The following is a 23,181-nucleotide window of genomic DNA, read 5'->3' as shown; positions in this document are numbered from 1 at the left end:
ATAAAGTATGCAGGAAGAATTTCATGCACGGGTGGTTTGATAGTAATTAAAGTCATTCGAGTCATTGCAGTCAAGTGCTCTAGATGCTTTTTTCCAAATAAATAATTATGAAAATTATTTATTTACAGGTTGATAGTCCAAGAAGAGTCGCAAATATTGATGTTGCGGTGCTAGTTAGAGACGAGACAATTTTCATAATTCTCATTGATATAAAATGAATTATGTGTACTTATTACCTGAATAAAAATGCACTTGACTTTTGCAAGTGGCTACTCCCATGTGAGAGTTTTGTATTATATTGATAAATGTTTTATGTTCGTTTGAGGTTACGAATAAGAACATAACATGCATTAATTTTTCCAAACAATTTATTTCCAACCTAAACTTTTACCTAATGTATTTCGCTTTTGAATAAATAATGAAATATTTTTAAAATTTCATATACAACCTGAATATATATAAATATATATATATATATATATATTAATATTAAAATTATGCTAGTAATGGGATAAGGGATTGTTATGAAACACTTCTTTCCATTAAACAACTTCAAATGAACTTTTAATATATTTTTCTATTTTTAGACCTAAATCTTTGAGTGAAAAAATCAAATCAATTAAATGCAAAATTTCAGAATTCCTCGGGACAAAGGTCATTTCTGAGGTGCTTCTAATATTAAGATTGTCCACATTATAAAGAATAAGATACAATGAAAGGAAATGCATAGTTTAAAAGGGAGATTCATTTTCAAATAAATACTAAGAGGAAGCCCTCAATCTAAATAGAAACTGGACACATCCTGAATAAATTTTATAAAACAAATAGATTCACATCACTTTTTTATCAAGAAAAAGCAAGAATTACAAAAAAATGTAGTTTTGTTATTTTCAGCTAGTCTAACTGCTAAGTTATTTGAATTCAACTCTTGAATCAACCTTTGAGGGGTACTTATAAATAATCTCTTATATCTAACAATTACTCAAAAAGGTTTCTGCAACAGACAAGATTATTGAGAAAACTGGTCTACAGTTAACTAATAAAATGTTTACTTCAATGTATTGCAGTAAATAGAGTTTAGTCCTTTTTTTATATTAGAATTGAATTCATCTTTTTGTAAATTCATTTGGGTGTAAAAGCTTTGACCAAAGTAAATTTAGTATGAAGCGAGAGAGCACTTCGTTCTAAAAATGTGGGCATGGTCAACGCTTTTAAAACCCTATGAAATTACATACTTATAATTACATTTTTTAGCTAGGATCATGAAAACACTATTTTTATCAAGTTTTTCTTTTGTTTACCTGTGCACTCTATTGTGGGAGCTTGTGTCATCATACATGTTACATTTCATTGTGTAATGAATGTTAATTTCAGAAGGGCACAAGATTGTTGTCAGCCAATCAAAATAATGTATCATAATGAAACTTACATGCAATGTAAATTATGTAATTATTTATCAGTGAGCCAAAATATGACACATTGAATTTTTAAGCATATTACTTTTCTGTAATATAATATTCATGTACACAAATCTTATCATAAACTTATATAGTAGAATTGATTATGCACAAGAAAATTGGTTAAAAATATATGGTTAATGCTTTAATTTCTCCATACAATAATATATCAATTTATATAAAATAAATAAGTAGTATCACACAATAAACCTTATCTTAATTAGAATATTCCATTATCTGTATTTCTTATAGCTAATTAAAACATAGCCAATTAGATGATATAAATTCAATATAACATTAAAACATTCCAGCTGTCTTCACTTTTTAATGTTCCTTTATGTAATTTGACTTTTACCCTACACCATTCTTTATTCATATCAATGAAAACAAAATTATTAATTCAAGTATGACCTTATTTTAATTTGTTTTTCTTAATGATGAGCAGACTGAAGAATCTCTGCATGGGCTTTAAGTATACTCTCTGTCCCCTGAAGGACAGGGTCCCCTTCTGAGCCCACAAAATCTTCTAGTTGATTGACATATGATTGTTGGTGGTGCTGACCAGCTGATGAAACAACTATACCGTTCTCAACCATAGCATCATTATCATCTTGTAATGTCACTTGAACTGGAACCAATTCTTCCACAGATATACAGGGTCCAACACCAGAAACCATGGCTCCATGCACGCCCATGCCACTCATAGCTGTAACTTGCAGTGGCAGTGCATCGCCATCGGTGGCTCCTTCAACAGATGCCACATGTACTGGTAACATTGTTCCTCTCTGGGTTTCTATAATTGTTATTGGCATTGAGGCTACATTTGAAGATAACATTTGTGCTGTTGATGTTGGTAAAAGATGAGTCTGAAATTCTGATTGGCCTGCATGTGGATTCTGTATGTGCACTGTAACATATTGCTGATTAAGCAAATTTTCTGGTGGAATGACCTTGACACAGAAATCCTGTTTATCCACTGAAGACACGTCACCTTCCATTAATCTATCAGGTGGATTCATCTGCTGTTGAAAATCTTGTTCGGGTTTTAAACTGAAATCAGCTTCATGTGGTTGAATGATAATTCTACCTCTACTTGGTGTAACATGCATTTCAGCTTGATCCTGTTCTGGAGCAGCTTCAGTGCTTTGAGATTCCTCTTCCGTTTTCTGATCATGACTGACTACAGTTCTATTTCTTCTTTTTCTTGTATTTATTTCCGATGCCTTATTTAAAGAATCTTTTGTTACTGTAATCATACGTTTCTTAGGCCTTCCAACTTTCCTTCTATTTCTATGTCTATAAACATATACACGTGTCTGACCCGGTTTTAATGGCTGACATTTGTGATCTTTGAATGTCTTTGGTCTCCAGAATCCCTTACCACATGACTCGCACTTAAATTTGTAATCTGCAGCATGTCCACGTTCATGTTCCCTCAGATGTGGTCTACGACTAAATGTTTTTCCACAGTCTTTACATTCAAAAGGTCTAACCCCACTATGTGTAATGATGTGGGCCTTTAACTTGTCAGGTCTGTTGAATTCTTTATCACAACCTGGAGATAAATATGAAATTATCTTTAAAATTCGTATGGAAAAAAAGTTTTATATCAACATCAAAAGTAAATGTGATAAAAAGTGGTAAATTATGTATCAGTATCATATAAAGCAAATCAAGAAATCCTGCAACATCATCAACACTGATGAATTGTTTGAGAGATAACTAGTATTTTAAAATAAATGACTAGACATTGTTACAATTATAATGAAATATAACAAAGTTAATACAAAACTAAAACATGATACTACAAATGTATTTTTAAATTTCATAACTGCACTAGTACTCTATGGTTTTATTGTTTGCTGTTACAAAATAAAAGTAAAGAGTAAAGTGTCCAAAAAAATCCATTGATGTTAAAAAGTAACTTCAATGTGGTATTTCTCAGTTTTCATAGCAATCTAGTATCTCTTCCTTATTTCAGCAGTGGAAAGATTAAAACAAATACATTTAAACCTGCTGCATTTCTATGCATCTGTCCTAAGTTAGAGGCCTGATGTTCAGTGGTTGTTATTTGTTGATGTGGTTAATAAGTGTTTCACATTTTTTATAGACTAAACCGTTGGTTTTCCGGTTTGAATTGTTTTATACTGGACATTTTCGGGCCCTTTATAGCTTCAACAAATTTGACAGGGATTATATTCCTTTAAGGTGGTACCTAACACTACAGGGAGATAACTCTGTAAAGTCAGCTAAACGTTTTAATTACGCTGTGTTGTAAAAGGAATATTAAGCTTCTCAATGATCAAAATTGGTGTTTGTCAAATTGCTATATAACCAGTGTATTTTTTCTGACAAAACGGTTGGTTCAAAAATTTTTAAATTTTTATATTTTTATTAAAGTCTCAAAGTAAATACTTTGACAAAATTTTATGAAAATTAAACGAGCCAAATTAATTTAAGTGAAAGTGTTGGGTACCACCTTAAGGTCACCCTCAGATAGTGTTCAACAACTGTGTAAAGTTTAATTGATATCTGTTAAGCTATTGATGAAGAAATGGTTCACAAGGCACATGGACAAATAGATGGATTGATACATGTAGATGGACAGATGGATGGATACATGTAGATGGACAGATTGACAGAAGTTGAGACACACAGAGGTATAGACACCATGATTCCTATATAAAAAAACAAAAATTGATTGTGGGTTAAAAAATTATGCATTGAATACAAATTTCACAGATATTTCTTCCTTGTATAGGCTATTTTGTAATGTTTTTTATAATTGTGTCAATGATGCAAAAAAGTACTTATTTCTACTACAATATGTAACAAACCTGTATAACTTTTGAATGGACATTTGAACCTTTTAGCAGTATCGTGTATAGTCATGTGACGTTTGAGTTTGTCTTTCCTGTTGAATGAAGCGCCACACTGCTGACAAGAAAATGGTTTCTCCCCACTGTGGATCATCTGATGCATTTTAAGATAATGTTCTGCTTTAAACCTCTTCTGACAGATAGTACACTGGAACTGACCTAAAAGATATTATGATGCATGTGTTACATTAACCTGTTCAAAATTACCATTTCTTACGTCAATCAGAGATTTCTTGTATGTTAATCCATCTTTTGTTCTGTATAATCAATGTTATAACAGGAGAATCTCTACAGGTGTCATGTGGAGAAAACACTACTGCTCACCATTTTGTAGACTGTCACTTGCTGTTTTGTTTTGTTATTCTTTTTGTTCATGGTGTTGTATGTTTTAAAATTCTTGGTCTTTGACCTTCTTGAGAAAATGTTTACTTGTTATTGATACTGCAAATAACATTTACTGTCTAATTGATTAGAAGATAGTGACCTCACTAAGAGAAATGTTCCCCATTTGAACAATTACATAGGCAACATTTAATCTTTTCCAAATGTTGCCTTTTTACTATAGACAAAATGGTATAGCTCATAAGTCAAACAATGTCTTATATGAGAAGTGAGAATTCAAAGTCAACATTTTACCTTCAGATCCATGAGATGATAAATGCTGTCAGACTGAGATATCTCTCACAATTAAAAAAAAGTCTAAATAAGGTTATTAGTTTACCTCCAGATCCATTAGATGGTAAATGCTGTCAACAGAGATATCTCTCACAAGTAACAACTTTTTCACAATAAGAATTAAAGTCAATAGCTCACCTTCAGATCCATGAGATGGTAAATGTCGCCTGAGATATCTCTCACATGTGAAGACTTTTTCACAATAAGGACAGGGATGAGAGTGTGAGGAAGTAGCCATGTGATGTTCTAATGCCTCAGGGGAAGAATATTTGTTCATGCACTTGGTACACTGGAAATGTCTGCAATAAAGGGAAAGAACTGCCTTACCATTTCTTCAATTTTTCAAAAATTGTTCCTAATGCAGCACAATTTTTTTTTTTCACCCAAATTAAACTTGAACATCAATTTAACTGATATATTGAAATATCAAATGTCCACATATTCTAATTTTGTCATTGAAGATTTCCACAAAATATATCTATATATAATATTGCCAACAAAATGTACATCCAATATATATTTTTCCAACAATTAATTACCATAAGTTTGCTGTGGTAAAAGTGATCGGAAAACTAGAGGCTCTAACGAGCCTGTGTCGCTCACCTTGGTCTATGTGAATATTAAACAAAGGAAGCAGATGGATTCATGACAAAATTGTGTTTTGGTGATGGTAATGTGTTTGTACATCTTACTTTACTGAACATTCTTGCTGCTTACAATTATCTCTATCTATAATGAACTTGGCCCAGTAGTTTCAGTGGAAAATGTTGGTAAAAATTTACAAATTTTATGAAAATTGTTAAAAATTGACTATAAAGGACAATAACTCCTTAGGGGGTCAATTGACCATTTCAGTCATGTTGACTTATTTGTAAATCTTACTTTGCTGTACATTATTGCTGTTTACAGTTTATCTTTATCTATAATAATATTCAAGTAACAGTAAAATTTCATTAAAATTACCAATTTAGGGGCAGCAACCCAACAACAGGTTGTCCGAATCATCTTAAAATTTCCAGGCAGATAGATCTTGACCTGATAAACAATTTTACCCTTGTCAGATTTGATCTTAATGCTTTGGTTTTTGAGTTATAAACCAAAAACTGCATTTTACCCCTATGTTCTATTTTTAGCCATGGTGGCCATCTTGGTTGGATGGCCGGGTCACCGGACACATTTTTTAAACTAGATACCCCAAAGATGATTGTGGCCAAGTTTGGATTAGTTTGGCCCAGTAGTTTCAGAGGAGAAGATTTTTGTAAAAGATTACTAAGATTTACGAAAAATGGTTAAAAATTGACTATAAAGGGCAATAACTCCTAAAGGGGTCAACTGACCGAAATTGACCATTTCGGTCAGTTGACTTATTTGTAAATCTAACTTTGCTGAACATTATTGCTGTTTACAGTTTATCTCTATCTATAATAATATTCAAGATAATAACCAAAAACAGTAAAATTTCCTTTAAATTACCAATTTATGGGCAGCAACCCAACAACAGGTTGTCCGATTTATCTGAAAATTTCACGGAAGATAGATCTTGACCTGATAAACAAATATGCCTGTGTCAGATTTGCTCTAAATGCTTTGGTTTTTGAGTTATAAGCCAAAAACTGCATTTAACCCCTATGTTCTATTTTAGCCATGGCGGCCATTTTGGTTGGATTGCCGGGTCACCGGACACATATTTTAAACTAGATACCCCAAAGATGATTGTGGCCAAGTTTGGATTAATTTGGCCCAGTGGTTTCAGAGGAGAAGATTTTTGTAAAAGATTACTAAGATTTACGAAAAATGGTTAAAAATTGACTATAAAGGTCAATAACTCCTAAAGGGGTCACCTGACCATTTCGGTTATGTTGACTTATTTATAAATCTTACTTTGCTGAGCATTATTGCTGTTTACAGTTTATCTCTATCTATAATAATGTTCAAGATAATAACCAAAAACAGCAAAATTTCCTTAAAATTAACAATTCAGGGGCAGCAACCCAACAACGGGTTATCTGATTCATCTGAAAATTTCAGGGCAGATAGATCTTAATCTGATAAACAATTTTACCCCGTCAGATTTGCTCTAAATGCTTTGGTTTTTGAGTTATAAGCCAAAAACTGCATTTTACCTCTATGTTCTATTTTTAGACGTGGCCGCCATCTTGGTTAGTTGGCCGGGTCACCGGACACATTTTTTAAAACTAGATACCCCAATGATGATTGTGGCCAAGTTTGGTTTAATTTGACCCAGTGGTTTCAGAGGAGAAGATTTTTGTAAAAGTTAACGACGCAGGACGACGGACGCCAAGTGATGGGAAAAGCTCACTTGGCCCTTTGGGCCAGGTGAGCTAAAAATAAATTACAAAGTTTTTAATGATCCAAACATTCTATCAAAATGTCAATAAAGTTTAAAAGCAGTTCTCTCTTTATCTCCTTCTGATGAAATTATTTGTCCCTTGTGTCTTTTAGAAGTAGAACTGTAGAAGATGAATTTCACCTCATAAAAAAATGTACAAAACAAATTAGAGAACAATATTTTCTAAAATTAGAGCAATAGTTTCTTTTTTAAATGTATATATATGTGTGGTAAAGATGATATAATTGGAATTATTGTAAAATTCATAAGTAGTAGGTACAAATCTACAAATGTGTTTACACCAAGTCTATACATACATTGGACCAGATTTACTGTGTAATTTGAGTACAAGCTGTATGAAACTTTAAGTGTATACAAACCTTGGCCCCGGTTTAACTGGATGATTTGGATATAAGCTGTGTGTGTACTGGTGAACACCTAGTTCATAAAGTGATGAGAAGAATTTATTACACATGTGACATCTGTATTGTAGTTCATTCTCATGTGATTTAACATGCTGTAGAAAGGCATCTAAATCTTTAAAGCTGAGACTGCAGTCTTTCTGTACACATTTGTACACCTATAGGAGAAAATAGATCAGATGTAGTATACAATAACAGTTCACCTCTTCCCAAACATTGGTGGGATGATGCTTGTAGAAATATCAAAAGTTGTTTTTTTTTTACATAAATAAGGTTGTTGGTTTTCTTGTTTGAATTGTTTAACATTGTCATTTCAGGGCCTTTTATAGCTGACTATGAGGTATGGGCTTTGCTAATTGTTGAAGGTTGTATGGCGACCTGTAGTTGTTAATTTCTGTGTCATTTGGTTTCTTGTGGAGAGTTGTCTTATTGGCAATTATAAAAAAATTATAAATTTTTAATCATCATGAAATTTTATTTTTTATTTTTGACGAAAACTTACAGCTGAACTTGTGATTTTAAGTTATGGTGGAAACTTTGCTTTTTGCATGCATATGATTTAGGCTGAGGGTATTTTGATAGTTGCAAGAACCCACTTTATGATCCCTTGGTAAATATGAGAACTGAATTTTAAGTAGTCAAGATTGAAAATGAAAAATTTTTTTACGAATAGACATCAGCATGTGGTGATTTGGACAACTACATCCAAGAAATTCATCTAACATTCAGTGTTCCACAAGTTCCCGTGCTAGGCCCGAAATTTTACTGTCTTTTCTCGAGACCAATAGGTGAAATATGCCTTCCCTATGGCATGACATATCACTGCTATGTGGAGGACACACAAGTGTATATGGTTATCAATTTGCTAGACAACTGGGAGAACTATTTTTCAATACTTGAACTATGTCTTTCCGACATAAGTTCATGGGATGTCAACAAATATGTTAAAACTGAATCAAGATAAAACCTTACTTATCATAATCACACCGAAACATCTGAAGGCTAGTGTACCAAATCTCCAACTCAAAGTCGGCAAAACTGTTATTAGAAGTGTATCCTGCGTGAAAAACCTAGGTGTATATTTTAATCAACACCTTATGATGGAACGGCAAGTTTCTGCCATAGTAAAATCCTATCATTTTCACATCAGTAATATTGGACGCATTCACAGCTCCATAACAACAACTGCTTGAAAGACACTAGTGAATAGTCTAGCAACATCCAGATTTGATTATGGGAATATTCTGCTGAACGGTATCAACAAGACTATATTGAACAGATTACAAAAAGTACAAAATACAGCAGCTCGTCTTATCACCAGGACAAGAAAACATGAACAAATTACACTGATACTTGCTGATTTACATTGGTTACCTGTCCAATATAGACCACAATACAAAATACTGACTTATATGTACTGCCCTTTGAATGACATTGGCCCTGCTTACATTTGGAAACTAGATAATCTACAGGTGCCAAACCAATCTTTGCGTTCATGCTCCACAAAACTTCTCACCATTCCAAAAGTGAGGACGAAAACTTATGGCAAACTACAATTTGATTGGACAGCGGCATCTTTATGGAACATTCTCCCGAACAGTTTAAGACAATGCAAGTCCCTAGAGTGTTTTAAATCTCAGCTAAAAACTCATTTTTATCGCATTGCTTTTTAATTAGATTGAATTCTTATCTCTTTTACGGCTTTTTTTACTTTTTTTTATTTCGTTGAGGATTTTTGCTTGTTTTGCATGCTTTTAGCCTATATTGTTAATTTTTAATTCTTTGTTTTAACATGTATTTCGTATTGACCTTTTATTTCAGTATTTGAATTTGACACGATGTATGTTTTATGTTTTATGTTTTTGTCATTGATTTGTTTTAATTTCTATGTGAATGCACAGTGCCTTAGAATAATTTTTATTTTTTAAATAGGGCGCTTTATAAATTTTCGTAATTATCATTTTATTATTAAAACAATTTTACAGCAGTGTTGGTCATATGTCTATTATCTTGAGGCACAAGGCCAGTCTCTTTATGTTTCATATGGCTGTATAACTCTGCAAGCTACATTTTTTTAATTAAATAGAGATACATTTTATGTATGTAAATAATATGAAAAATTGACAGCACTAAATAAATAACTTTTATGTTTTTAAGTATATAAAATGTTGGATGAAATTTTTTGTAAATACTTTACAAATTTATATATTAGGTATATCCTTTCTTTACCTGTTCACTTTTATGTTTAATCATATGTGTCTTTAACTGGAAGTAAGATTTGAACTTCTCGTTACAATATTGGCATATGTATGAATTATCTATCACCAAAATGTTCTTTTTGTCTCCCTTTTCAACATGCTCAATCTGAAATAAAGGCACATGAATAATCTCTGGTTCTAAACCTAATATGAAAAAAAACTGTTAAATTTTCTTTAATTATATAAAAGTACCAAGTGTTTTTATCAGATTAACATTTAGACAAACTATTTATAGATAGATCAGTCACAAGAATCAAGGCTATTCATAATGTTTAAATCTTGTCCTACATCCAGGCTTTTCCAGAATTAATTGTATAGAGGAAGGAAGGCACTTTTATTAAAATTTGATGGGTGGTGCTTTTTTTAAGAAAGATTGCTTGAACATTCAAATGTTGTCTCCAATTTAATATATATGCATGGTGGGGTCAAATAAAAAGTGCCTTCCTTCCCACCATACATTTATTTTTTTTATCAGCCCTCGTATATATAAATGATAAAGACCTGATTTAACAGAAAGTAACTAATAAAAAGAATAAGCAGGTTGGAAGAATTACTGCTTAATATATGTATAAGAGAGATAAACCTTCATTTGACATTAATTTGTCATATTTGTTAACCATAGTAGCAACAATTTCTGTTAAAAATATCCAGATTTTCATGCCAACACTAAGGTATTCTTGTAGCAACTAGCCTGGTGATACCCTCGTGGATGAAATGTTGTATAACGAAATCAAGAAAAGTCTTGTGTCAATTGTCTTACAATTCATGAAAGCATTATTGTGTGAACAAATATTTTTTCATATATGAAAAATAGTCTTAAGATAAACAGCTAATCTTATCGGTCAGTATTCCTTTTAAATGATGGTTTCCTTGCATTTTGTGATTTTTGTTTGATTTTTTTTTTGTTAAGATCAATCTTATTACTGTGGATTCATTTTTTTGTGGGTATCATTTTTTGTGGATTGAGGAAAGCCAGCATTTTCATGGATATTTCATTTCATGGTTTTGCCAATCTCTGCATTTAAAGCTTATTGAAAATGTGTTATTCGTTGAACATATGAATTCATGGTTCACCTGTACCCTCAAAAACCTGGAAAATTGGTATCCAACTAGACAATAATGAATGCACAGTACTTTGTTTACTAATTCTTCTAACCTCTTCAACTTATAACCAGCTATTAACAAATCATAAAAGCTTACCATGTGATTGTCCTCAAGTTCTTTTTCTAGTTCTACCTCGGAGGTTTGAGGTGGAGGAGGCGGTTCTTCTACTGGAACCTCTATCTGTGATACCTGAGTTGGTGATTGCTGAGGTAAGGTGGAACCAGCACCTGTTGGCCAAACCTTGGGTAAAATTGTAAAATTGTTGAATGCACACTTGCATATACCCCCAACCTACTTCTATAAACTAACACTTTTCAACTCAAATCAATTATATCTTCTTTAACATTAGATTGTACTGCTTTGTTCAGGACACTTTATTGAACATATCCAGGTTCATCTGTATAAGAATTCTGAGCAAAGGCCAATTAAAGTACAAAGGCCCATTCATGAACCACAAAATTGTTTGACATACCTTGTGAGTTGACATGTGTTTTTTTACATTAAATTTCTGAGCAAAGGCCCATTCATGAACCACAGAATTGTTTGACATACCTTGTGAGTTGACATGTGTATTTTTACATTAAATTTCTGAGCAAAGGCCCATTCATGAACCACAGAATTGTTTGACATACCTTGTGAGGTGACATGTGTTTTTTTACATTAAATTTCTGAGCAAAGGCCCATTCATGAACCACAGAATTGTTTGACATACCTTGTGAGGTGACATGTGTTTTTTGACATTAGATTTCTGAGCAAAGGCCCATTCATGAACCACAGAATTGTTTGACATACGTTGTGAGTTGACATGTGTTTTTTTTACATTAAATTTCTGAGCAATGACCCATTAATGAACCATGGAATTGTTTGACATACCTTGTGAGTCGACATGTGTTTTTTGACATTAGATTTCTGAGCAAAGGCCCATTCATGAACCACAGAATTGTTTGACATACCTTGTGTGTTGACATGTGTTTTTTAACATTAGATTTCTGAGCAAAGGCACGTCCACACACAATACACTGAAATGGTTTCTCTCCCGTGTGTGCTCTAATGTGTTGTTGTAAATCAAAGTTTTTAGCAAATGCTTTGTCACAGTACTGACATCGTAACTTTTTCTTCTCTTCAGTTTCGCCAGGTTTTTTTCTCCTTAAAATAGCTGGATCTTCATTAGAGGAAGCATTGACCATACTAGCTTGTGCTGATTTCCTACCTGAAATACGTTAATGTCAAAATTAGTAATTTTTTATGCAACTTAGAAATGAAAGGAAACCCTACCATGGAATTTTATTTGTATGCTCAGGAAAGTCACCAATTTTCGAACTACTTTTACATTTACATATTGAGTATTTTGCATTTAGTAACTCAATAAATAATTCAAGTGTTAAAAAGTTAAACTCAAGGCCATAGAAAAATTCAAAATCAGCATAGATTCTTACTGCGTAATATTTATAGAAACAATAAAAATGTTCATATTTCAGTTATATGTTTTCAATGTTCACGTAGATAAATTGGAATCCAAAATATTGATGCCTACCAAAAACCAATGAATGTTTTCTACAGTTACCGAAGGCTGAAGGCTCTTTGTATGTATGATAACCTGTAGTAGGTCCTATCCTACAGTCTGTGATTATGGATAGTTTTCTCATTGCTGAAGGCTCTTTGTATGTATGATAACCTGTAGTAGGTCCTATCCTACAGTCTGTGATTATGGATAGTTTTCTCATTGCTGAAGGCTCTTTGTATGTATGATAACCTGAGGTAGGTCCTATCCTACACTCTGTGATTATGAATAGTTTTCTCGTATGTAATCATACCACATCTCCTTACTTGTATGTTTATTTTATTAGGTTGTTTTCTCATTTATATGTTAACAATCATAATGGAACCTCTATGCAATAAAATTTTGCTTTGCATTTTGAATTTTGATCTTAACCATGTTCATGATGTTTTAAATATCTCGATTTTCAGTGGTTGTCTTTGTTGATGTAATTCTATGTGTTTCTCATTTCTTGTTTTTTTTATATAGATTAGCTGGTTTTCCCATTTGAATGGTTTTATAGCTTGTTGTTCAGTGTGAGCCAAGAGACCGTACTTTGACCCATAATGGTTTAGTTTTGAAATTTGTGACTTGGATTGTCTCTTAGGCATTCATATATCATCTTCTTATTTCGTATATTTATTATCATTTTATGGTTGCTCTTGTTTTCACAGAAGTACAGTAGTCTGTCTTAAGTAATCTGAATATTAGTACAAACCAGCTTTTGTTGGACTTGGTTTAGTCACAGTTTGTGTTATAGGTTTCTCTGGTAGGGCAGTAAACATGACATTCTGTAGTGGAACCTGATTGGCTGTTACAGTACTTGTAAAGGCAGAGGTAGAAGGCAGTGTGGATGTTGTATTGAGGGCGTTCAATATTGTAACATTAGAAGTGCGGGTGTTGAAGGATCCAACTTGTGACAACAGTGGCCCACTTGCTTGTAGTGCTGCACTTTGTTGCTGTGACAAATAATATAAAAGTTATTTTTTGCTTCATAATAAAAATGATTTCAAAAACTTCCAAAAATGGAGAGGACATATCATGATCATATTACTTATTTCACACGAAGTGTGAAAGGAGAAGGTTCACGAAGGGTTAAAATTGGCCCTGATTTTTTTATGTTTTTTAAATTGGGGCAAAAAATTACAAATGTCACATAGAAATACTTGTGATAATACTACTAAAACAAAAATATTTTTTCTGGCACTTTCCTTTATTATTTATGGAGCAATTACCCCTTAAATGAGCATAATTTGTATTAAAAGGTAAATTTTGGTATTTTTGGTCCATAATTTTAATTGTTTTTGGCATAATTAACCTTGGCCTCCATCTACGATCCAAAAAGTTTTTATATTGATGAAATCTATATCAAAATTGGAATATTTTGGTTTCAACACATTCTGGATCGTAGGTGGCGGCCAAGGTGTTTCAAAAGCTTTTAGGTCTGAAAAATGCACAAAATCATCATATTTTGACAAAATATCCAAAATGGGCTTACTTTGGCGAATATCTTGTCGTCTTATGAAAAGAACTGATATATCTAGCATTTATACTTTTGAAATAGACCCATTTACGAGCCAAATTGAGACCTTTTTAGTGTTTTATGATAAAGTTGATATTTTAGGCCATTCTGTGCCATTAGTGAACCTTGTCCTTTATGCAATATATAACATATTAACCCAAGCATCTATGTTTCAAGCTGATATAATGCAAGCAATTCATAAGGGTTTTATTGAAACAGTGTGGACCTAAATCTTGTGTTGCTGAAGAGATATTTTGTTTATAAATCCATTAGTTTTCAAAATGATTTAAAGCAAAAATAATTTTAAAAAAATGTGAAATTGAGATTGATAATTTCAATTGTTTTGAATTATTCATAAATTTTGTATTGCTGAACACTTTTCCTGTTCAGAATTGCAGACTTTCACTCTGTGTCATTCGTTTTTTCACTAACAAAAAGTTCAATTTTGACAAGTAAGCAGTGAATTAGATGGATGGCCATGTGAACTTTGTTTAAAAACACTGAATAGCATAGATACTCAACAATGTCCTGGTGAATGGTCAAGAAGATTGCATAATTACAATCTGTAAATGAAGACGTACACTGTTCAATGTAACCTATCACACTTATTTGACATATATAGTAAATACAAATCTTCCTATCTGTAGGAAACAGTTCAAAATAGCTCTGACAGTATAACTTACAAGTTGTATTGTAGAAGCTCCTAGGGTCTGGTCGACACTGGCAAATGACATGAGTTCATCAGTTAACACCATATTCTGTGTGAGAGGTGTTTGAGATACAGTAGCATAGGCAGGTAGGGTACCAGCTTGTGAGAATGGAGCCTACAATATAATAAATAAAACATCAGTTAACACCATATTCTGTGTGAGAGGTGATTGAGATACAGTAGCATAGGCAGGTAGGGTACCAGCTTGTGAGAATGGAGCCTACAATAAAGTAAAGAAAACATCAGATAACTATGTTCTGTTTAAATGGTGACACAGAGCAATAGGCAGGAATTCTGGCAGCTTGTAATGATGAAACATTGAATATAAATACATAAACATCAGAAAACACCGTGTTCTGGTGAGGAGAGACAGTGGCAAAGTGGAATAGGTATGAAGTCAGGCAGCATGTATGGATAGTAGTCATGTTCTGTATTAGGTGAGAATGTAGCAAAAGTATATATTTGTTCTAGGAAATGGATTTGACTGTCCCTCTGTTCATGCAATCTATGACAAGAATTTGATTGCCCCCTTGCATTGGTCGCTTGTTTTATGACATGGATTTATTTGCCCCTTTGGTCAAGAGTTCTATGACATAGAAATCCATTTGTATGTCCCCCTTGTCCCATGCTTGATCATATGTGTTCTATGGAATAGAGATCCATTTGACTGTCCCTTTGAAGATGTGTTCTATGGAATAGAGATCCATTTGTATGTCCCCCTTGTCCCATGCTTGGTCATATGTGTTCTATGGAATAGAAATCCATTTGTATGTCCCCTTGTCCCATGCTTGATCATATGTGTTCTATGGGATAGAAATCCATTTGTATGTCCCACTTGTCCCATGCTTGGTCATATGTGTTCTATGGAATAGAAATCAATTTGTATGTCCCCCTTGTCCCATGCTTGGTCATATGTGTTCTATGGAATAGAAATCCATTTGTATATCCCCCTTGTCCCATGCTTGGTCATATGTGTTCTATTGAATAGAAATCAATTTGTATGTCCCCCTTGTCCCATGCCTGGTCATATGTGTTCTATGGAATAGAAATCCATTTGAATGTCCCCCTTGTCCCATGCTTGGTCATATGTGTTCTATGGAATAGAAATCAATTTGTATGTCCCCCTTGTCCCATGCTTGGTCATATGTGTTCTATGGAATAGAAATCAATTTGAATGTCCCCCTTGTCCCATGCTTGGTCATATGTGTTCTATGGAATAGAAAATCCATTTGAATGTCCCCCTTGTCCCATGCTTGGCCATACACATGTATGTGTTCTATGGAATAGAAATCCATTTGAATGTCCCCCTTGTCCCATGCTTGATCATATGTGTTCTATGGAATAGAGATTCATTTGACTGTCCCTTTGATCATGTGTTCTATGACAATGGATTGAATTGTCCCATTTCTGTTCTGTGTAGTATTCAGTAGAAATAGAAAGTATCCCATATAATTCTGGCAACCTGAAATACAAAATGTATGATTAAACCAATTCATACAAGTTAAGATAATTTACTCAAACAGGAAGTCTTCCAAACCTGCACACAAGCTGTGGGGTTCTGTCATGTATGTGGTCTGCTGTACTGAGTTCTGGCTATGAGTACTAACCTGTATGAGTTGTGGAGCTCTGTTGACTGCTTGGAGTAATGAGCTATGGTTAATAACATTCTGGCTTGCACTAAGTTGTCTCTGTAGTACACATCTAGATTGTTTATGATTGATGAAGGCTCCCAGTGTAGTAAACTGTCTTTTACATTTTCCACATTGAAAAACATCCTCTTCTTCTCCTAAAGGCCAAAGTTAAAATATATTTTAATTGACTTCCAATTTGTTTAAATCAAGATATTAAATAACTGACATGACTGAGGATGATAATAAATGTTATTTAAATTTTATTGACCTTAAGTTTGAATAAAATGTCAAAAAAGAAAACTGAATAGCTTATACATGTAGTTAAACAAAATTATAATGCAACTTTTAAAATATGAGATTTTTCATAAAAATTTACCAATATAATGTCTTTAACCAAGAGTTTTTTCTTGTTCTATTATAAATCCTTTTCAAAATCTATCAGTTTTCGGTATAGAATTTGGTATTTTTGGGACAAGCACAATGTACATGTAGCCTAAGCAAACTCTGGTCATGTCTTGGCTATCAGCCTTTAAGATTGTATAAAACTCATAAAATCTACATGTATCTCATTGATCTACAGGCCAAAGTAAATTTTGAAAATGATACAACCTATGGCCATGAAGCCCTTTATCATGTTCATGATTTTTATTAGTGAATAATACAAGTGGTTTCAGAGTGAACAAATAATTATTATCAGCATTAATTTACAGTTAGCAGTGTGATTTTCTTTTCTTGTAGCTTTAACAGTTATTGATGTTGTCTAGGACTTTTATGGCATATCTTTAGCCTCAAAAGCTTATATACATCATGTACATGTATCATGTGTACTGTATTAATGTTTTTATTAACATCATCCCATATAGATCATATGGCATTTTAAGGCTCTTATAATGTTATAATTTAAAAAGATATTGGTGATATACACAAGAGCGGATTTAGTGTAGGGCATTATAAGAAGGCTTATGCCCCCCCCTTTTGACTTCCGTATTTTTTTTTAATTTGATGTTTCATCCAATTGAAATGATTTTTAGCATAATAGCTCTTTTTTATCTACATTTTGTGTAAGTATAAATTACATTTTGAGAGCATGATGCCCTTTTAAAAAATCCTTGGTCCCCCTTACTGTTACATGTTACATTTGTAATTGTGTCAGGTAGGGTAATGTTTGGGACTTATAGCAGTGTACCTGGAACCAGTTGTATATATATATGTGCTTAAACATTCATGTAGTAAATGGTAAAGACTACTAAAGTTTCACTCATAATGTACCTGTGGCCTGTATAGGCTCTGGTAAGGTTTGGGACTCTAACAATGACTGCACTGCTACAGCAGTCTGGCTGTCCATTCCAACTACAATGGAAAACTTATTATAGTCTTTGAATTAAAAGAAAAATTTGTAGAAAGAAAACTGAGTAAGAGTTACCACCTGGCAAACAAAAGCATCATTCACTTCAATGCAAAGAACGATATAATTCTAATTTGTTGCAAATTTTACTAATTATAATGATAATGATTATAAATACACAAACTTAACTTTATCCACAAAACAGTTTTTTGCTAGCATATAGCTAGGCATAAACATATTTATTCTTTTATGTCTGAACTGTCTCTGAATTACTCTAGATTTGCTCTGAACAACCTATTACTGTAATAATGACCAGGAACATGAGGAATGCAATGATAAATTTTTAATTACCTTTTTTTTTTTAAATTTGTGATGAAAACTTTAACCTGAACTGAAGTTATGGCAGAAAATTTTGCTTTTTGCACGATTATAAGGCTAATGAACTTTATTTTGATCTGACATGTTTAAAGTTGCAATATGCCATTTCATGGTACAATGTAAGTTTAGTCATATTGAATAGGGGTAGATTTTTGGATTGAGCATTATACATGTTAGAGGTGGAAATAACTACAATGTAGTACCAGAAATCCTAGTATGTGTGTTTTCAAGCAATTGTTCTCTTCAAATGATGTTAAAAAGTTTTCCAATATTTTTAAATCAAAATTTATCTAGATCTCCTTTTTGAAAATCTGTCCCCTGTATAGCTCTAATGGTTAAAGCAAAATAATCTTTCAGGTCTTGATTTATCATGATTATCTAACCTTTTGTTTTTTAAATGTTATATCATGGTTATGAATCAGAATTATGTTCAAATCAAAATAAGGTAAAAATTATGTCAGACTTCAGAGATCCATCCAACAGGCAAAGATAACTTTCTGTAAAAATCATCTATCAACATCAGTATTTTTAATAATTTTCCAATTTTTTGTACAAAATAATTTCATGATCCCGAAATCTCGGACTTTAAAACATGAAATCCCTAGGTTCCGAATTTATAGAAATTTCAATCCCGCCATCCCGAAATTCAAAAAAAGAACAGCCGGATCCAGAAAGGATCAATCTCGAAATCCCATGCTTAAAAACACCCGATCCCGGAGTCCCGTTTAAGGTCCCCCCTCATTTGTGTAGATTGACTAAATAACAAAACACAATATTACCAGTCATGTCTCAGCCTGTGTGCGATTGTTTTTTTCTTGTTTTTTTTCGGTTTGGGGGGGGGGGGGGGGGGGGGGGGGGGTATTTTTGTAGGCATATTAAACATAAATATGTACATCTGTTTTTAGGTCATATCTCAACCTCCGTATATTTGTTTTTACACGATGTATTTTCTGGAAAATACACTGTACTACAAAGACCGTGCAATGTCTTGAGAGAAAGCGAAATTCAGAGAGAGAAGCACATTAATTTATTGTCACATATAATTGGATCTCAAAGGGAGTTGCAGAATAACGGATACTGGCGAATGTCAAAAATTGAACAAAAAAGTTTGCAAAATTATAAAGAATAACAACGGAAAATAAAATAATAATTAAAAGATAAAGAACATTTAGGTACACACTTCATATAGACCCTTAAAAATCGTTGGATTATCTCGGTGTTACTGGTCAGTAATGAATAAAAAATCACTGGTCAATTTAAAGGTTGTTGTAAGTGATGCAATATATTCTTATTTTCCTGTTCCCCTAATGTAACTTCCAGTTTTGTTAAAGTTTACATCCATCAAAGCCTTAGTTTAATTCAGTTTCCTGTCATTACTACCCCCCTTTATTTGTCGCATGTTGCGTATCATGTACTGATTCTATATATATATACTTCGAGCATACATATGTACACTTATGGAACAATAACCATTTAGTAAACTTTTTAAAACGTTTTTGTAGACTTGTATACAATAAATTTGATACAGAACAAAAAAGATAATAACAAAGATGACAGTTTGTCTACGTGTTTTACTTGTTAACTTGAAAATGTATTAATAACTACACAACACTCTTTCAAGAATTTGTAGAATCATTGATATAATGTTTGTTTATATATGCGATATTAAGCAGCAGTATATGGACAGAACACGTTCTGTACTGATATAGTACCAAAACACAAGCTATTACAAGTTCTGCTGCTAAAAAATCCGTTTTTTTTTTTTCAAAAGTGGCCAAATCATTATCGGAACGGATAAAAAGTGTAAACAGATGACTTACAAGATAGTCTAAGAGATTTATGAATTTGTTACCCAAAAATGACAAAGTTCAACTGTCTCTCATTAGAGCAAATATTAAAAAAGATCAAAACCTTGACCACATGCAAACAGACAGCAAAGTACGTTCCATGATTCAAACTGTAGATGTTTTGCGGAATAACTATAAACTATAAAGGGGCGGAAGGACGGGCGGTCAGACGGAATGACGGACGGACAGACGTACAGAGGTAGTTAGAGGGGGCATAAAAAACATATAGCTTCAATTACATCTTTTATTGCGTCAACTTGTTGACAGTAACCCTGATGATTTCTATTTTTAAGTTTTTACCATTTTTGCGTTCATGTACTTACAACGTATTTTTGTCTGAATTAGTAATTGTTTTAGATATGTATATTAATAATGAACACACATGTACCACATTTTTTACAACGTATAATTTCTTTTTAACATGTTCCATAAAAGAGGGGTTTACGGAATACAGAATAATGGGCAAAAATTGCAGAATAAAATGCAAAAAAGAAAAAAAAAAAAGAAAAAGTGTATAATGGGGTGCTAAAATATAAAGAATAAAGAATATTGATAATACTAAATAAAAATTTATTATAATTATCCAGACTCTTATGATAAAAAGAATCTATCAATACGAAACACATAATCATCGTGCATAATCAACACGAAGAACGTTGGAAATTATAAGCATGATAACTTGACGTTATGTAATAAAAATTACGACGTCACGAATTTTGATGGGTTTTCTTGCCAAAATGTTGTGTTTGCGTCGCTTCTACAGGGAAAACGAAGTCAGTGACCATATTTTTTTTTTTAATATCATCTAATTCGTAAGACAAAGAAGAAAAAAGTATTGATTTAAAAAAAAATTCTATGGAGCGGTTCTCCTGATTTATACCAGAAACCGAAAATTGTAGAAGAAAATATAGATTTACCCTATATATTCAATGTAATTTAGTACCCTCTGGGACCATTTTAAAAATGGATTTTTCTTGAAAACGAAGTCGGTGACATATACTTTTTTTTACATTTTCTGATGTATATTTTCAATATCTAATAGAGTTCTAAATTTAAAAAAAATCTATGGACTAGTTTATTTACTGATCCTTGACCTTAAGATATATATATTTTCATATTACAAATGTATTATGATTATATTTCTGTCTCTTTATAATTTCCAAATAATGTCACCCTAAAACTATGTCTATTTGAGCAGGACAATTTGTTTGAATGACAAGTTTTAGAGTGACAGTTCAGAAACGTGAGATTGTTGTGAGCCGTTCCAACATTTTGATCAACACCCGTTTGTGTGAAACTTGGGCGGGACACCGCTTCGCTTGCTAAAGGGAAAACATGCATGACAAACGGATGAAATATCATACAGCTATGTAAAACATAATTAAAATTGATCTGCAATGGTCATAAAAACTTGATAATCTGCGAAGGAGGGTTAAAAATAATTTTCAAAACACCAATTTTACAAGAAAGACAAGATGGCGGAACATAACGATGGAAGAGCAGAGCAAGAATCTTGTTCTTTGGATTGTCGTTAAAATACACATGTGTTTTTGATTATGGACGACCAATTGAACTATATCATGATTATACATTAGAACTGAGTACCTGTGAACGTTTCTAGAAATGCATGAGCCATTTTTCATAATGCTCTGCAAACTTCAGTATGCAAATTAGGCGGAAACGTCTAACATTTCTAAGGGGAAGTAATTATAATAAATGTTCTTAATTCCGCGGGAAATTCAATGTGTATATAAAATTGCGTTTTTTATTGTTAGTTCAAATTATTATCAATTTCCATGGCGATTTTATTAACCAGATTTTTGTGTCAAAAATGTCGGTTATTGATTTGGGGATGTACCGCGGGCGGCCGGGCGGGCATTTGTAGGATTTAATAATGTCCCCCATGAAAAAATGTCCTCCGGACACATTTTCGTAATAAATACTGTCCATGGACAACATTTACTTATTTAAATGTGTCCTGGACACAATTTCCTATGAAAATATGTCCTCAGGTATGAAAAAGTGTCCATGAACATGGACATTATTCACTACCATAATATTGTCCAGGTGGACGTTTTTTCGCAGGACATTGTGTCCGCCTGGGCAATTTTTGATATGATTAAAGTATCAAATGATATCCATTGCCTTGTTATTACTGGACACATTTTAACTTTAATTGCGAACTTTAATTTGTTGTTACTTTGACCATTGTTGACATAGAGTTGTCTCATTGGCACTCATACCATCCTTATATTCATATTTATATCTTTCAATATAATTATATACATATATAATTCAAACACAAATAAGTATCAGATGCTGTTCAGTATTATTTTCCTTGTAGGACACAATTTTATAACATTGACTACAAAAAAATTTGTTCTGTAGATGGACCATATGTCATAACTGTTGCGGTAAAATGCCAGGGCCGTAACTACCTATGAGGCAGGGGAGGCAACTGCCTCCCCTGAATTTTCTACACCAATTTTTTTTTTAAGTAATAAAATAAAATATTGACAATATGTACACGAAAAAAATTGAATTTATATTATAAACAACACAAGTTTACAGTTTTAACAGTGTTATCATGATACGTGGTATGTCTGTCGTTTTTCGAATTTTTGATCGAAAGTGAACCGTTTCAGTTACTTTTTTTGTTTTTTTGTGTGGCCGTCCGTCTGTTATTCAGTATTGCGGGGGGTCAGTATTCGTACGAGAACACATATGAAACTTTGCTTTCGATAATTTTGAATAAAAACTTAACTATTCACATTTCTTTGGGGGCTCAATTAAACAGAGGAAGTTCCTTTTGTATTGTGAATCTTTTAAGATATCGGAAATACGTTACCGGCTGAATCAGCTGTTGGATCGTTTTTTTTTAAGTCTCCCGATCGTACAAGAATATAATTTATGGTCAACGCCTTAGTAGGTAAACACTCCCATTCGTTGTAGCAGGGACTTTCTATACTAAGTATATACTAGACTAGTATTGAAAGTCCCTGGTTGTAGTTATATACATGTCTGTTCAGCTTTCAACAATTGAAATCGAGTCAAGATCCTCAAAACA

The 23,181-nt window shown here is 32.8% G+C and overlaps 1 protein-coding gene across 1 annotated transcript; it reads right to left on the bottom strand.

The window, feature by feature from the left end:
- Positions 1-1,856: 1,856 nt before the first annotated feature.
- Positions 1,857-21,809, bottom strand: LOC143080366 (zinc finger protein 341-like). Its single transcript, XM_076256183.1, is given in 12 exon segments — positions 1,857-3,012; positions 4,295-4,495; positions 5,150-5,310; positions 7,742-7,941; positions 10,013-10,147; positions 11,242-11,385; positions 12,099-12,355; positions 13,401-13,641; positions 14,888-15,133; positions 16,521-16,699; positions 17,814-17,894; positions 21,720-21,809. Coding segments are annotated over 12 exon segments (3,000 nt in total). The 5' UTR covers positions 21,751-21,809; the 3' UTR covers positions 1,857-1,888.
- Between the last annotated feature and the right edge of the window lie 1,372 nt (positions 21,810-23,181).

This window comes from Mytilus galloprovincialis, chromosome 6 (genome assembly GCF_965363235.1).
Source record: "Mytilus galloprovincialis chromosome 6, xbMytGall1.hap1.1, whole genome shotgun sequence".
Taxonomy (NCBI): Eukaryota; Metazoa; Mollusca; class Bivalvia; order Mytilida; family Mytilidae; genus Mytilus; species Mytilus galloprovincialis.
Note: the sequence above shows the minus strand (reverse complement) of the source record. Positions and strands in the feature narration are given on the sequence as shown.